This window comes from Neophocaena asiaeorientalis, unplaced genomic scaffold (assembly GCF_003031525.2).
Source record: "Neophocaena asiaeorientalis asiaeorientalis breed wild unplaced genomic scaffold, Neophocaena_asiaeorientalis_V1.1 scaffold267, whole genome shotgun sequence".
Taxonomy (NCBI): domain Eukaryota; kingdom Metazoa; phylum Chordata; class Mammalia; order Artiodactyla; family Phocoenidae; genus Neophocaena; species Neophocaena asiaeorientalis.
In genome coordinates this window covers 5,444,458-5,460,862 of record NW_020173204.1, presented here as the reverse complement: position 1 = coordinate 5,460,862, position 16,405 = coordinate 5,444,458, and the positions used below count along the sequence as shown (strand labels likewise).

Here is a 16,405-nt window from a genome sequence, read left to right as displayed (position 1 = left end):
TATGAACTTCTAGAGTCAGAGACTATATCATACTCATTTTCTTGTTTTGCAGCCCCGGTACGATACCTAGCATTTACCATTCATTGATTGAGAATGTAGTTGACATACTCAATGAGAAATCAATTCCAAGTCACAGCTCAACTTTATTCAGTTTTCAGTTTCTGTGTGACTTGATATTTAAAATCAAGGCACTACTCATAAGACATTTTAAATTGTCCCTTTTTCAAGTTTATACTCATTTGTATCCATTTTAATACGCATTCAGAAAGCTTTTACACTTAGTTTACAGTCTATTCATTATGGCAAACTATCTCAAGTCAACTGATAAAGAGAAGAAAATTCCAATAGAGTGAAACCCTCGTTCAAACTACTCAGTAAATAAGGTAGAAGATTTTTCACATTTAAACTTGTGTGTAGGTAAATGTTAATTAACAGAATTATTATGACCTGAGAAAAATATTCTATAAATAACACCCCCCCCACAAATCAGTTAGTTGCTTTACAAACACTTGAACACCCTTGGAATGGCTAATAAACTGTGGTTCTATGGCTCTAACACTTATTTTTTCTATTTCAGTGATAATTACATCAATGAACCTGACTCGGCATTCGCTGCTGTTCAGTTCATTAATTAAAACAATTTTACCACTACTACTGTGATTTTTCAAGGATATCAAACCACATTCAAAAATCAAAAGAGCATGCATCACCAGTTTTGATTTGTGTTGGTATGGTTTACGTTGATTTCAACTGCACAATTAAAAGAACATCTGGATTTTAAACAGATACTGCATATATTCTATATACTTCGAACAAAAGTACTTAGAATACAAGTTGTTTTGTAGAAACGACAATATCCGTGTGACAAGTAGCAAACTGTCAAGCAGTGCCAAAAATCCTCCTAGAATGGAAAATATAAATGTATATAAATACTTAAGTGATAATAACCATGGTGGTGGACTTTATGGCATTCTTTTTTTTTTTTTTTCTCTGCTGTATGCATAGGCTCTGGATGCGCAGGCTCAGCGGCCATGGCTCATGGGCCCAGCCGCTCCGCAGCATGTGGGATCTTCCCGGACCGGGGCACGAACCCATGTCCCCTGAATCGGCAGGCGGACTCCCAACCACTGTGCCACCAGGGAAGCCCCCTATGGCATTCTTAATTCTACTTTCATAATACTAAATTTTAAAAAAGTTTTATTTAAATCATCACTTACTTGTGCTCAAGTGACTTGTAACACATCCATGAAGTGAATGTATTTCATCCAAAATGAAGTATGGAAGCTTTTGCTTAAAGAATGACAAGTTGCTGTTTAAACTATAAAGACATACCCATCAAGGTGATGTAATTATTTTTATATATTGGAAGCTATTTGACTGTATTTTGCAAAGCAGCACTTTAATTCTGACCTTGATTTAGGAAGCATGCAACATATTACTTTTGCTATTTTGACATCCCAGAGCACCTAACACATAAAATATAATTTACAACAGTAGGACATGCTGGAATTGACCATTACATGCGAGAAGAGAGCCCATAATGGAATTTATATTCAAGTTACGGTTTAGCGTGTGTAGTAAAATCTCATCAAATTAGAATAACACTGAAATACCATTTATTTCTTGCAGCAACGGAATTCCTCCTTAATTCTCACAATCAATTTCCAAAGTAGGCTGAGAGTTGAGAAAGATCAAGCTGAAGGAACGGAACCAGGCTATAGGCAAAAATCCACCTCTTCAAATTATTTGTGGAAAACTCAACGATTAGCCTCGTGTAGAAAAGGAGCCAGGAGAGGAATGACATCTGTGTCATGGCTAGAAGCATCACAAGTACGGGACATAACAGGTACTCCAACACCACTGGCACTTTCTCCCACACTATTCTAGAACGTAACTGGTTATAGCATAGGTACAAATCCTCCCATTTCTTCTCTCACCTATATGCAGTTGCTTAGAAAGAGAAAAAATTGCCCTGCCCACTTTGTCAGAGAACGTATTTTGCCCAATGTGGTAATTTGGATCGCAAAATAAAGTTCTCTACTGTGACAGTGATGTAAACATCACTACAACAGTTTATCAAATTGGTTTAAGGGGTATATGTTTTTTTTTTTTTTTGCTCTACGCGGGCCTCTCACTGCTGTGGCCTCTCCCGTTGCGGAGCACAGGCTCCGGACACACAGGCTCACGTGCCCAGCCGCTCCACGGCACGTGGGATCTTCCCGGACCGGGGCACGAACCCGTGTCCCCTGCATCGGCAGGCGGACTCTCAACCACTGCGCCACCAGGGAAGCCCGGGGTATATCTTTTTTTAAAGTATAGTAGCTCAACTTTTAGATTTTATCTATCCATACAGAAAGTAGACTTTAAAACTACTATTTCAAAGGACAAGTAAATTGGTTTTTGGAAGTGTTTTAGTCTGGCAAAGCAAGTATCTATTACACTTAAAAATACTGCACATTAATGCTCTATGCTTCTTGTTAGCCAAATTAGCCCTGGAATACTCTAGTATCTGCACAGTTAGTGTGGCATTAGTGAGGTCCTACCACAGGTATATTGCTAAGACCCCAGGTGAGAAATAAAGTCTTCCAGGAGGGATTTATTTTATTGGGTGAACTCATGAGCACCAGTTAAATTGCCTTTTAAGTGACTGGCTGTCTAAGTAACATGCCTTTGAGGGAAGCACCACTTTTGAAATTTCCTTTGGCCAGGAAGAGAAGGAGCACATTTAACTCTTTGAAGCCTACAGCCGTCAGACTAACTGTCAGCACCACTCGATGTGCGTTCATTTAATTACAGTGAATTTAAAAGTATGTGGGGTTTTAGAGAAAAATAAAAGAGTCAATAAACGGTGACAGAAATTCCAGGCTATGCAAATCAGCAGCGGGTCTCCTAGAGGAGACCACTCACTCTCCCTCATTCGCCAAACGTACAAATACTTGACTAATGCAGACAGAGGGGGAAAATGGAAGGGGGGCAGGGGACACGCTGTGGGCCAAGACTACGTGGGTACTTGATACCATGCACCTCACTTAATCTTCACAAGCACTTAAGAAGGACATACAATTTTCCACCATTTACAAATAATAATAAGAGGACACCCTTGTTTGGAACTCACTAGGCGCCAGGCACCGTTGTTCTCAGCATATCATATATCCGAGCTCAGGTGATCCTCACAGCAAAACCCTATACGAACTGCACGTCATTTGTGATCTGCATTTTACCCTCATGGAAACGGTAGCACAGGAAGGTTAAGTCACTTGCCCAAGGCCACACCGCTGGGAGGCGGTGGAGCCAGTACAATCCCAGGTGGTCTGCCCCCGTCAACACGTTCTCAGCTGTTGCCCTAAGAGGAGGCTCTCGAGGGCCCCAGTTACGACGAGGTAGAAGAGGAGCGGAGAGCCAATTCCTCTTGGTCTGTCTAGTGTCAAAGGTCATTGGTTCCCAAGGGGCAGAAGAGGTCGTGGAGACAGGCAGAAGAAGCAAGACGAAGACCTCCACATCTCTGGGGCCAGCAGTACAACTGGCCGAGTAGCCAGGCAGAGGTGGGAAAGTTGGGACCTTGAGCTCTGGGTGACTCAGGAGCAAACGGTCTTAGGGGTCGAATGAAAGTGTTTACACCCTGAGCGCTGTGATTCTGAATCCAAGCGCTTCTCACGATACCACACTGCTGGCTGACAAAGGATAATAATACATGCTAGGCTGCTTCTGGGAAAAGATGCACAAATAAACACTTTTTAAAGCTTAAAAGCTTGATGTTTCGAAAAAAAAAAAAGTTCTTTGTTCCTGACATTTACATAGATATTTGGAATTCAGATCAGATGACTTGCAAAGCTGGAGAGTGGGCGTTCAGTCAGGGGTCTTTTAACAATCCATCAGAGACAGGAAAGAGGCCTCAAAGGAGCCAGAGCACACTGGTAACTTTCCCTCTGATTAGGGCAGCCCATCACATTTATTTTGTAGTCTCTTACTAGGACCGTCGCTAATAGGTGGTCACAAACCATTGACCCTCCAGTGTTTGCCCTGGAGCATGGCAGTTGACTTAGAAAGTTGTCAGTACATGTCAAGAGAGGCCTTCTCCCACATCCTTAATTCGGAACGAGATTAACATTTGAAATTTGATATGAAACAATATACTGTAATAAATTTTTTTTCTCAAATTGCTTCTTAACATCAACTCCCCACGGTTGGTGAAGAGTTAGTTTTACAAAAGAATATATTTTATCACTGGTTTAGAATCTCTGCTAACACGGAGACGTGTGACATGGTCCGAATGTTCCTTTACTCTCATGGGATGCTCAGGCCATCAAAATTTCATTAGCCTCACAGCAGTTCTAGCACCTTCTTAACTTGAACTGTTGGCCTCCTTATCAATAAATAAATGAAATCTAATCCCTTGCAGTGACTAAACTCTTCTTTGAAGTTATAACTAGAATATCAGTCACTCAGCTTGCATAATTGCACAAGTGTTGAATAACATTTTATTTTTTTCTGAGGAAAACAGCCTTATTCACATTATTTCAAATGACAAAAAGAGTCAACCCAAACTCCCCTTCCAAACTGGGGGGAAAAAACAAGTCAGTGTCTGGTTTCTCAATTAGTTTCACTTTGGTGAGTTATTTTATGCACATCCTTCTTGTTTCAACTTACAGTGATATGATAGAACATCTAAGGACACACGGCAAGCTAACATGAAAATGAATAAACTTTGACAATTTAAATAATCGAATGTCAAGGGAAAATATAGCTGGAAAAATCAATAATCTTTCAGAGTGAGAGCATTTAAGAATACCCGAGTTGAATTATTTCAGAAATCTTATATTATAAATATTTGACTAGAAGCAGTACTAATATTAGAAACAGGTAATGGATTTGAGGATCTTGTTTATAAAGATGTTAGGAGGCCCTGTGTATGATTACAAGTTTTAGTTTTTACTGTAGCCCAGCTTAAGAAAAGAAGTTTTTTATGTCAGAAAAAACCCCTCAATACTCTTGTTTAATTCCACAATTCAAAATGATAAGGTCTGCTAAATATCAGAAAATTAGGCTTCCCTAGATCTCAATGTAATTTATTACTTTAAATGGAATTTTGCTCTGTCTGACTAATCACTGAAAATTCAGAACAAATAAATGAATCTGCAATGTTCCTCTGGACACACATACGAAATAGCCAGTGTTCAGTAAGAGGTCATCTCTATTTTTCTTCCTCTTTTGCTTTCTTCCCTAAGCTGACCTCATTGGGAGCTCTTAGACCATCAAAATGTTGTTTCAAAAAACAACCACAGCCAAACCTTGGGGAAAGAGTAAACACAAGTTTAAGTCATCACTTGTCCAGCTCAACAAACGTTGTCTTTGACACTTTATACTCCTAACTTGGCTGACCTGTTTACTCTCAACAAATGCTACCCAATGTTCTGAATTTCGAGGCAAGGCCCCTGACACCCTCTTCCTGTGTCTCTCATTCTGCCTCAGAACACCACTTGGAGAAATGGACGAGTGTAACTTTCCTTGTCTTTACATCATTCCAAGGACATGGACTAGGAGATTCCTGGGGCAGCAAGTCCCTCCTCTCGTTCATAATAAGTGCAAATAGAGAGGGGCGGCAGTGTGAGAAAGTGTCAGGCTTGTCACCCCGCCCCCAGTCATTTGGATGTTAGATACTGTTAACTAGAGGTGGCAACGTTTCTAAGTTTTCTGAAAAGAATATAAAATGGCATGTGTTTGGGAATTCACTGTGAGATGGTTTTAGCAGATACACAAGTTAAAAAATAATAAAATTAATTTATATTTTACCAATACAGACACAATAACAAGATACACTCATTATGAGAGAGAGAGAGAGAAAGAGATGCTACAAGGGTTGTATATAGAAAGGGCATGCTGACGCAATGTGGGACGATATCTAATGGGTATGGAAGGTCCGTGATGCAGAAAATCAGAACTGAACACATTGTCCTGCTGTACCCTCCCTTTTTTCATGTATTTTAGGAACATCAAACGTCAAATAACACATCTGAATACAACCACTGCGCCTACAATTGCTTGCAGAGTGTTACATAAACATACAGAGGGACAGGAAGCAAAATTGATGCCAGATCTTATATACTTAAGGTTAGAAACTTCTGAGTCCAGTGAAAATGTCTATAAACACAGGTTTTACTGAGGTGAGTGGATTAGCTCAGGAAAACGCTGCAGTCAGATTCTAAGACTCACTTTGTTAGCCAGAACTGCCCTTGTTTCCGGTTTTGGGTTGGGATAAGTCCAGTCTCCACCAAGAACTGACACTTCCAAAATGAATACATTGAGTGCCTATTAGTAGTTGATTTTGACTTTGGTTTAATGCACCCAAGTATTCTCCACAAGGTATTGTTTTAGTTGGTTCAAAGTAGACCTTTTTTTCCCTGGATAGCAAGAAAACAAGTACTAAGCAGTAGGAAGCAGTAGCTACCCCCTTGGTTTGGTGACTGAGCTGAGACTAAAAGCTGACAATGGACCCGCTTTCCTGTCACAAAGCAAGGCTGACAAGCTTGCTCGATAAGTAACGAAAAGGAAACCATCGGTAAAACAGCACCTTTCTTTTCACACGTCATGCAGTTCTTCCACTTTAATTATCTCTCTGCTTTTTTGACACACCGTATACACAGCATTAATAACCAGATTAAAGTAGCAAGTACGCTGTTAACATTAAATGCTGAAAGAGAAATGTCATTTTGTTGTCCGGTGCGTTGCTGCTGATGCTACAATTCTTCCCAGAAGCTGCAGTGACTAAAAATTAAGTTTTCTTTGAAATCTATTATTGCATAGAAATTAACTGTTTCTTTATTATTCTGCGTTGGTGATAGGAACAGAGTCCCAATATATCGATTTTTCGTACAGTATGCTCTTTGGATACCCTAAAATCCAGCTTTTGTGCATCGATCTAATTGCAGAGCGATCCAGTCCCCAAAGCAATCAAAGGCCACACTCCCTTCTCTTTACCAAGATTTCGATTGCTGTCATCAACAAGTAAGTTTAAAGCATGATCAAATTTGTTCTTCAGTCATTGAGCCCTGTTAATAAACTATTCCGTGTGCTCAGTCAATCATTCTAAGATTCTGGAGCTTCTTTGAGATATTTTCAAGAGGAATCTACAAAGACATCTCTGATTACAAGCTGGCTGTGGGGTAAACTTTACCACCACTTGCTTTGCTACTCCATCGAGGATAACAGGTGGCATGGTCCAAGATAAGTCAAAGCCAATCTTTGTGTGTGTGTTTTTTTTTCTTATCACGATTAAACTGTTTTTCAAAAGTATAGCTAACACAACAGAGAAAGCCTGCATAATTTTACAATCTGATGTCATCGAATATTGATTTTTTCCCAGGGAAAAAAAAATGCAATAACGAAGGACATTTCTTGAGCGCTACTAGTAGCGTTGCAATACAAAGAAAGGAAGAAGAAAGAAAGAGAAGGAGAGATGGGAGGAAGGAAGGAAGCCACGCCTCCAGAGTCAACGGAAACAGACAGAAGCACTGAACGCCAACATTACGAAGCCAAAGAAAAAAGAACTTACCGTTTTCACTGTCCGACTTGTTTTCGTGCTCTGTATCTGTCAGGGTGAGGGCTGAGTTGGACCGGCTTGACAGACAGGAGCTGCGGCCTGACTTGACCCCCCTGCCCCACAGTCTCATGGCATGCTCTGGGGACATCACTGCTTCATTCTCAGTGTCAGCGTCTGACCCTGCACTGATAGAGTAACCTCTGTGAGGGAGCCCCATTTCCGCACAAAACGTCAGTCCTCTTCGGGCTTCCGGTTCACAAACGCCTAACTGCCTTAGGGTGAAATTCTGTCCTAATTAGGGGGAAAGAAGATGACAACTAGTGAGTATATGTCTCGTTTCAGTATTTTTTAAACAAAATCTCCCTAAAATAAACACTTAAGCATCCAGTCTTGTCAGCTCTCAGCACCAGGTGTTTGCATTAGCTCCACATGACCTGTGGTCGCGTGGGTCCAGTTGGGGTGCAGGGAGCTCCATCTCTGACTTGCCACCCACCACGGCTCAGAGCTCCTTTGTCAACTATTTCAGCCCATAAACACCTCCAGGGAGCCCGGCAGGTAAAGCGGCCCAGACCATGAAAACCCAACCCAGAGAAAGGCTTAGTTATCCTCGATAGACCTGTGTTTAGCAGAATTGTGAAGCCATAGAAATTGTCAGAATTATTTCCTGGGTCCTGGCTCTCATCCCAAACAGTAGGATTTTCCCGCCCAGGTGTCACTCCTTTGGAAGAGAAAAGATTGCCCTCCAGAATAAGTTACCCAATAATCAGAAAAAATTAGAAACCGGAACCTGGGCAGTCTTTATTATATTTTCCCACCTAAAACTTAACAACCAATATAAACATGTATCACGTGTGTACAAACATACACTAACTGTTGGAGTGTAATGTCATGAAAACGTGCAGACATCTGACTTCCCAGATTTTTTGCTTTAATAAACACCTGGAAACATCTGTATTGATCAGAGTAAACCAATTTGTGCAAATAAAGTACACTCTAAAAAATAAAGCAGGAGTATTATGTATTTAAAAATTAATGATAAAATCAAGTTCCCTGCAAAATAAATGGTTGTGAACCCTGAAGGCTTTCACTAATAAACTGAGCATAATAAAACTCATGACACTGCAATAACTTACAGCAAAAGTGTTTAAATTAGGTGACACTTTAAAATGACTGCCGTTATGAATGGCTTTTCCAATCCTGTATTTATTCTTGAAAATTTCACCTATGTTTTATGATACTAGGGGTGAGAAGAGAGACAAAAATGTTTGCTTAGAGGATGCATACACATGGGCCTTCCATTTCCTGTCTCATTGGCATGGTAGAGTCTAAGATTTAGGTACCAACTAGAATCAAAATACAGGAAGAGAATAATAGTATACCAAGACTGATTTAAATGCTACCATATAATACCAAACTTTTAAGAATATTAAGCATTTATATTACTCAGAGTTTTCATTTTTGTACATCCCTCTCTTATATCCACAAACATTTTAAAGTTAATTGGCTAGTATGAGAAATAACATACATTACGTTTTTTAAAAGAGGGTGTTATAAATTATTTGTAATAATAACATCTTGAATCTTCTAGGAAATGAATCAGACATAATGCACAAGACAGTAAATATTTGGTTGTACAAATATCAGCACCCTCAAGGATTCAGCCCATTTTAGCCAGTGTGGTAATTGCTTTATTGCTGTGGTCAGATCAGGAGTTGGAATCTGCTTTATCTCGGTCAGACTTCCAAATGGATTCTGACAGTTACACTCATAAATAATGAAAATCTGTTGCTACAAATTAGCCACAAATCATCTCAGAGAGATGTGAGTAAGTATCTGAACCAAAAAGTATGTCAAAAACAAAGGAAGTAGTCGGGGCTTCCCTGGTGGCTCAGTGGTTAAGAATCCGCCTGCCAGTGCAGGGGACACAGGTTCGAGCCCTGGTCCGGGAAGATCCCATGTGCCGCAGAGCAGCTGGGCCTGTGTGCCACAACTACTGAGCCTGCGCTCTAGAGCCCGCTAACCACAACTACTGAGCCTGTGTGCCACAACTACTGAGGCCCGCACACCTAGAGTCTGTGCTCCGCAACAAGAGAAGCCACCGCAATGAGAAGCCCGTGCACTGCAACGGAGAGTAGCCCCCACTTGCCGCAACTAGAGAAAGCCCCCGCACAGCAGCGAAGACCCAACGCAGCCAAAAATAAACAAAAACAAATAAATAAATAAATTTTTAAAAAGGGTCTTCTCATTCCAAGTGCAAATATTCAACCTAGATTTTCTATAAAAGAAATAAAAATAAAAAATAAAGGAAGTAGCAAAAATAAAGAAGAGGGAATAAAAACTCATTGAACAGTGAGAAAGTAGGCAAGCTTAATGAGCTAAGACATAGTAGTGGCAATATTTTTAAAAGAAATAGTGTGGACTGTACTTATGAAAGTAAATCCAAAAATGGTCAATGTAATGGAGAGTTAATGGAATGTAATGGACAGTTAATGTGAAAGAGCTTATCCATTCCTATTTATATATCATATCTAAAATGGGGAGGGGGGGAAAGTGTGTAAAACAGTTAAAACATCACCATCAAACATGTTGATTTTTCCAAAACAATTTTTAAAGGGTGAAAATGAATGATAAGATCCTGTGCATCTCTCCTCTATTTGGGGAGGTTCCCACATTGGAGCATAAAAATAAGAGACAAGTTAAAAGACAGTAAGAACTCGCTTTCTAATCTCTGAAATGTAACTTGAAACATTTTCCATGTTACTGACTTTTCACACTGCTGCCATCTTGATGCAAATATCAATGGGGTGAAGGAAAGCAGAAAATGTCATCTGGGTATGTAAACACAGTTCATTGTGCAAATGAATATCCAAGACATCGTCCCTATGAATTGGTATGTGTATCCCAAACTCCTTAAACATCTGACCCTCCACCCAGAGATAAAGCCACGCACATAAGGTCACCTTATCTTTGATAAGGAGGCAAGAATATACAATGGAGAAAAGACAGCCTCTTCAATAAATGGTGTTGGGAAAACTGGACAGCTACATGTAAAAGAGTGAAATTAGAACACTTCCTAACACCATACACAAAATAAACTCAAAATGGATTAAAGACCTAAATGTAAGGCCGGACACTATCAAACTCTTAGAGAAAACATAGGCGGAACACTGTATGACATAAATCTCAGCAAGATCTTTTTGACCCACCTCCTAGAGAAATGGAAATAAAAACAAAAATAAACAAATGGGACCTAATGTAACTTAAAAGCTTTTGCACAGCAAAGGAAACCATAAACAAGATGAAAAGACAACCCTCAGAATGGGAGAAAATATTTGCAAATGAAGCAACTGACAAAGGATTAATCTCCAAAATATACAAGCAGCTCATGCAGCTCAATATCAAAAAAACAAATGACCCAATCCAAAGATGGGCAGAAAACATAAATAGACATTTCTTTACCCTGAGAAAACCATCATTCAAAAGGAGTCATGTACCACAGTGTTCATGTAGCTCTGTTTACAAGAGCCGGGACACGGAAGCAACCTAAGTGTCCATCGACAGATGAATGGATAAAGAAGATGTGGCACACATATACAACGGAATATTACTCAGCCATAGAAAGAAACGAAGTTGAGTTATTTGTAGCTAGCTGATTCACTTTTTCATAAAGCAGAAACTAACACACCATTGTAAAGCAATTAAACTCCAATAAAGATGTTAAACACAAACAAACATCTGACCCTCTGAAATCAATGTCTCTCGATGATTCAAACTCTTAAGGTCTGTTTCTGAAATGCAAGCTAGAAAGCAAGCTGTTAGATTTCCTTACTGAAGTAAAATTTGCTTTTGCTCTCTTGGGAAAGGACACTAAACTTGATTTCCAATGGACCTAATTTAAAGCCACTTACTGGCTTCATTCAAGTCACTTCACCACTCTATTTTTTCACTTTTCAGGGCTGTGATGACTTGGTTTAAGAGATGCTTTACGCTTTGGCAAAGCATAAAGGAGAGCATCGACAAAACAAAAAGACAGCCTACTGAATGGGAGAAGATATTTGCAAACGATAAGACAGATAACGGATTAATTTCCAACATATATAAACAGCTCACAGAATATCAAAAAAACAACCAACCTGATTTAAAAATGGGCAGAAGAACTGAATAGTCATTTTTCCAAAGAGGAAATGCAGATGGCCAAAGATGCTCAACACCGCTAATCATCAGGGAAAAATGCAAATCAAAACCACAGTGAGATACCACCTCACTTGTCAGAACGGCTATCATCAAAAAGAACACAAACAAATGTTAGCGAGGCTGTGGAGAAAAGAGAACCCTCCTACACTGCTGGTGGGAATGTAAACTGATGCAGCCACTGTGGAGAACTGTGTGAGGATTTCTCACAAAACTACAAATAGAACTACCATATGACCCAGCAATACCACTCCTGGGTATATATCCAAAACATAAACAAAAGCACTAATTCAAAAAGATACATGCATCTCAATGTTCACAGCAATGTTATTTATAATCGCCAAAGTATGAAGCAACCTAAGTGTCCATCAACAGATCAATGGATAAAGAAGCTGTGTGTGTATATATATATATTCCATTATATATATAATACTGAGTATATATACACACACACATATATATATATATGGCTGAGTAGTATTCCATTATATATATAATATTGATGGATGGATTTGGAGGGTATTATGCTAAGTGAAATAAATCAAACAGAGAAAGACAAATACTGTATGATATCACTTATATGTAGGATCTGAAAAATACAACAAACTGATGAATAAAACAAACAAGAAGCAGACAAACAGATACAGAGAACAAACTAGCAGTTACCAATGGGGAGAGGGAAGTGGGGAGGACAATATAGGGGGAGGGGAGAAAAAAAGGGTTATTACGGAATTATATAAAATCGTATGTATGAATCTTTTGAAAATTGTAAAGCACTAAAGAATTTAAAGAATCGTTCATTCAGTTTAAAATTGTTTTTAATTGAAAAAAGAGATGCTTTATGTAAATGAAGCCAGCATAAAGGGAAGCAAAATGAAAAATGACAAAAAATAAACACCTGGACAAATGTAATAATCATAGAGAAATGTATAACTTGAGCGGGGGGGGGACAAGATGGTTTTCAAATAATTTTAGAATAGTCACATCACCAAAGTTGACTTTTCCTTCATTCAAAACTATCTCTCCCCAGTGCTTCAAAGTCCACGGTTGCTGATTCCCCCCTTAGGTTAAGGATTCTTGCTTGTAGGATCCCTCGTTTTAATGCAGACACCCCTGGGGAGATCTAGCTATTAAATTTGAATGAATTAGTCTATTAGATTATTTCCTACAATTCAGCAATGTTTAGCAAGATGGGCTATACTTATGGAAAGCTCAGGCAGTTTGCACAAACAGAAGGAAGATGGTGAAAAGAAGGGTTCCTGATTGGGAGAAGAGGCAGTTGGCTGAGGTACCACGGAGTGGGAATTTGGGGTTGGGATGCGGTTCTTGGCGCTGGATTTTAGGTCAATGTGGAGAAATGGGAAGAGACTGGCAGAAAAAGGCGGCAAAGATGCTCTGGAACCAGACTAAAGACATGACCGTCTTGTTTAAACTCATCTTTGGCTTCAAGTAACATGAAGGAGATGAGGATACATTTATTCTTATTTTCCATGGTTTCTTCAGATTGTGTTCTTTGCAATGCTTCTAACACTATTACCTTAATTTCTTTCTTCACCCTGTAGAGTCTTTATATTAATTCTGTTGGCCGAGACTGGCGAAATCAGTATTTACCTCCTGCACTCTGAATTTTGATAACCTTGATCAGCAAGGCCAGCCACAGAGTTTCCCATTACAATTTGAAACAGTCCCAAAATAATAAATTGCAGGAAGAACAAAGTATACCTGAGGATGAAATTTCTTGTGATTAAAAGGCAAGGTTAGCTTGGACTAGATTAGGCATTTCTGTTTCCTGACACTCATAAATTTGAGAAACCTATAAAACAAAGACTGAATAAACAGCCCAGGCAGGTGGCGTCATTGAAAAAAGTTCACATTTTGAAAAATGAGTGAGGGTATGTGACAAAATGGAAAGGACCACTTTCCACCAGCACTGAGCATAGCTACCTCTTTAATAAAAGAAGGGGGTTGGGAAAAAAAATGGCCTTTGTCTTGCATGGTGTCTATAACCTAGTCCGAACAAGAAGGGATTTTTCAAAGCTGCAATGCACAGTGATGTTCACCAACAGGCAAGATATCTGCTATGTCTGGGTGAGTTGAAAAGGAAAAGCCTCTACGTGAGGGACTAGCCTCGGAGTGACACAGGGTGACTGCAGAACCCAGAGGAGGCTGGTCCCACATGAGAACTCGTGGTATTCTCTCCCCTCTTATGTCTAGATCCTCTAATGCTTAGATTGTGCCCTTTCTCTCTCTATTTCACTCGTTTCTTCTCTGTTCCAAAACTACTTTATTGAGATATTAACTCACAAACCATACAGTGAACCCACTTAAAGTGTACAAGTCAGTGGTTTTTAGCATACACACGGTGGTGTGCAACTATCACCACGACCAATTTTAGAACATTTTCATCACCCTTGTACCAATTATCAGTCACCTCCCATTTCCCCTCTTACCCCACCACTCCCTCTACCCCTAGGCAAGCACTAAGCTACTTTCTCTCACTATAGATTTGTCTACTCTGGACATTTCAAAGAAAAGGGGTCCTACAATATGTAGACTTCTGCGACTGGCTTTTTTCACTTAACATAGTGTTTTCAAGATTCATCCACATTGTAGCATGTGCCAGTAGTCATTTCTTTTTATGGCCAAATAATATTCCATTGTATAGACACATCATCTTTTATTTATCTGTTTATCAGTTAATGGACATTTGAGTTGTTTCCACTTTTTGGCTATTATGAAAATGCTGCTATGGAACACTATATGTTTTTGGTTTTTTTTTGTTTTGTTTTTTTTGCGGTACGCGGGCCTCTCACTGCTGTGGCCTCTCCCGTTACGGAGCACAGTCTCTGGACGCGCAGGCTCAGCGGCGTGTGGGATCTTCCCGGACCGGGGCACGAACCCGTGTCCCCTGCATCGGCAGGCGGACCCTCAACCACTGCACCACCAGGGAAGCCCCACCATATGTTTTTATTTCTCTTGTGTATATACTATGAGAGGCATTGCTGGGTCATATTGTATTAGCTCTATGTTTAACCTTTTGAAGAACCGCCAGACTGTTTTCCACCGTGGCTGCGCCACTTTACTTTCTGACCACAAGTGTGTGAGGGTTCCAGTTTCTGTACATGCTCACAACATTTCTTATCTGTTGGCTCTCTTTTATGCCACACTGCCAGTGTGTATATACCATATTGTAAACTTGCAGTGAGGAGCTGGACTATAAGTCATTGGCACAGAAACTGCTACTGAAACCGCGAACTGTTCTCTTAAACAGCAGCGGATTCTGCGGGTCTGCTACACAATTTCATTATCTCTTTATCATTTTTTTCTTTGCCTTCTATTATGCTGCCTTAGTCTTTGAAAATATTTTGTCTGTTAAAGTTAAAATATTCTTTAGCGCTGAAAGTCTACCTCTGTGACTGTATCCGAGAGAAATAAAATCACCTGGACTTAAACAGACATGTACAAATAATGTTTATTATGGCATGGTTGTAAAAATTAAAATAACTGGAATGTTTACCAGAAAGGGAACTGTTAAATACGCGATATATTCCCTGCATGGAAGGCTCTGTGGCTATAGCAGAAAGAGTGGGTTTGGACCTATGTTTTCTGTTCTGGAGGGAAGCCTATTATATATATTTTAAGTTAAAAAAATACAAGTTGCAAAGCAGTGTGTAGAGTATGATCCCATTTTTGGAAACTAAGAAGGAGACCCAACAGATTATATAAATGCCTATGGTTTTGAGCATCAATAAAGGGGAGGGGGCCATTAACTGCCAAGATGGACCACACAGAAGGAGACGTAAGTGAAGGAAATCAGTAATTTTCTCTTCTATAGTTTTGAATTTTTACTTTGCATGATAATTTCCATTAATTTAAAAACATAAGAAAGAAAGATGAAAGTCTACCTTCTTTTAAGAAAACCAATATATTTTCTTGATTTGCTGTTTAATAGCTCCCATTCAATAATTAGAAATTTAGTTTACTACCTTCCCTTGGAGAAGCTGGGTTTTAAAACTCCTTCCTCATTTATTGTAAAGAAATGAAGTTGTCTAAGAAATACAGGAGCAACGTTTTTCTTTTCATTCTTCCCTTTCCCTTCATCATATATGGACTTTTTAAAAGGCGAATAAGCATCTATTTCTTCTATAGTAACAAGCCCCATAACTGAGCGTAGGAAATGGAGAGAAGGGTCAATGTAAGTGTAATACACAGAAATAAAATAATCTGTAACTGCCTTTAAGTGCTTTCCTTGGTCGTTGTCAGCTTGGATGGAATTATATACTTTCTGACATGGAGGCACCAACCTCCAAGGGCGGAGCACAGCCCCAAACTACAAATTGGACAAACATTGCTTATTTGGTACTGGTGGATCCAGTGTCACCACCATCTTACCTGGAGTTCCCTTTTTTGCTGTGTTTGTAAAACGATAAGAAGATCACAGACTAAAACAAGCGTATGGAATTTTTTCCCCTTTGAGTCCTAATGCATATTTTCTGGGATACTCCAAACTTCCTTACGTTCAATTTGTAACTCTTTGAACAGAATACCCACCCTTGAACATGCAGTAGAAGCTCCAGTGAGGGTATAAATCTTGACTTACAGGATCCTACACAAAACTACATTTTAAAAATTAATTTAGGGCTTCCCTGGTGGCGCAGTGGTTGAGAGTCCGCCTGC

General features: G+C 39.5%; 1 protein-coding gene across 1 annotated transcript in view; it reads right to left on the bottom strand.

Moving 5' to 3' along the window:
- Positions 1-3,183: 3,183 nt before the first annotated feature.
- Positions 3,184-16,405, bottom strand: part of TENM3 (teneurin transmembrane protein 3) — a 28,053-nt gene continuing 14,831 nt past the window's right edge. Inside the window, exons 2-3 of the mRNA XM_024744951.1 lie at positions 7,550-7,828; positions 3,184-3,590 (exon numbers count right to left, since the gene is read on the bottom strand). Coding sequence (XP_024600719.1) covers positions 3,184-3,590; positions 7,550-7,828 — 686 coding nt within the window. The remainder of the gene's footprint in view (positions 3,591-7,549; positions 7,829-16,405) is intronic.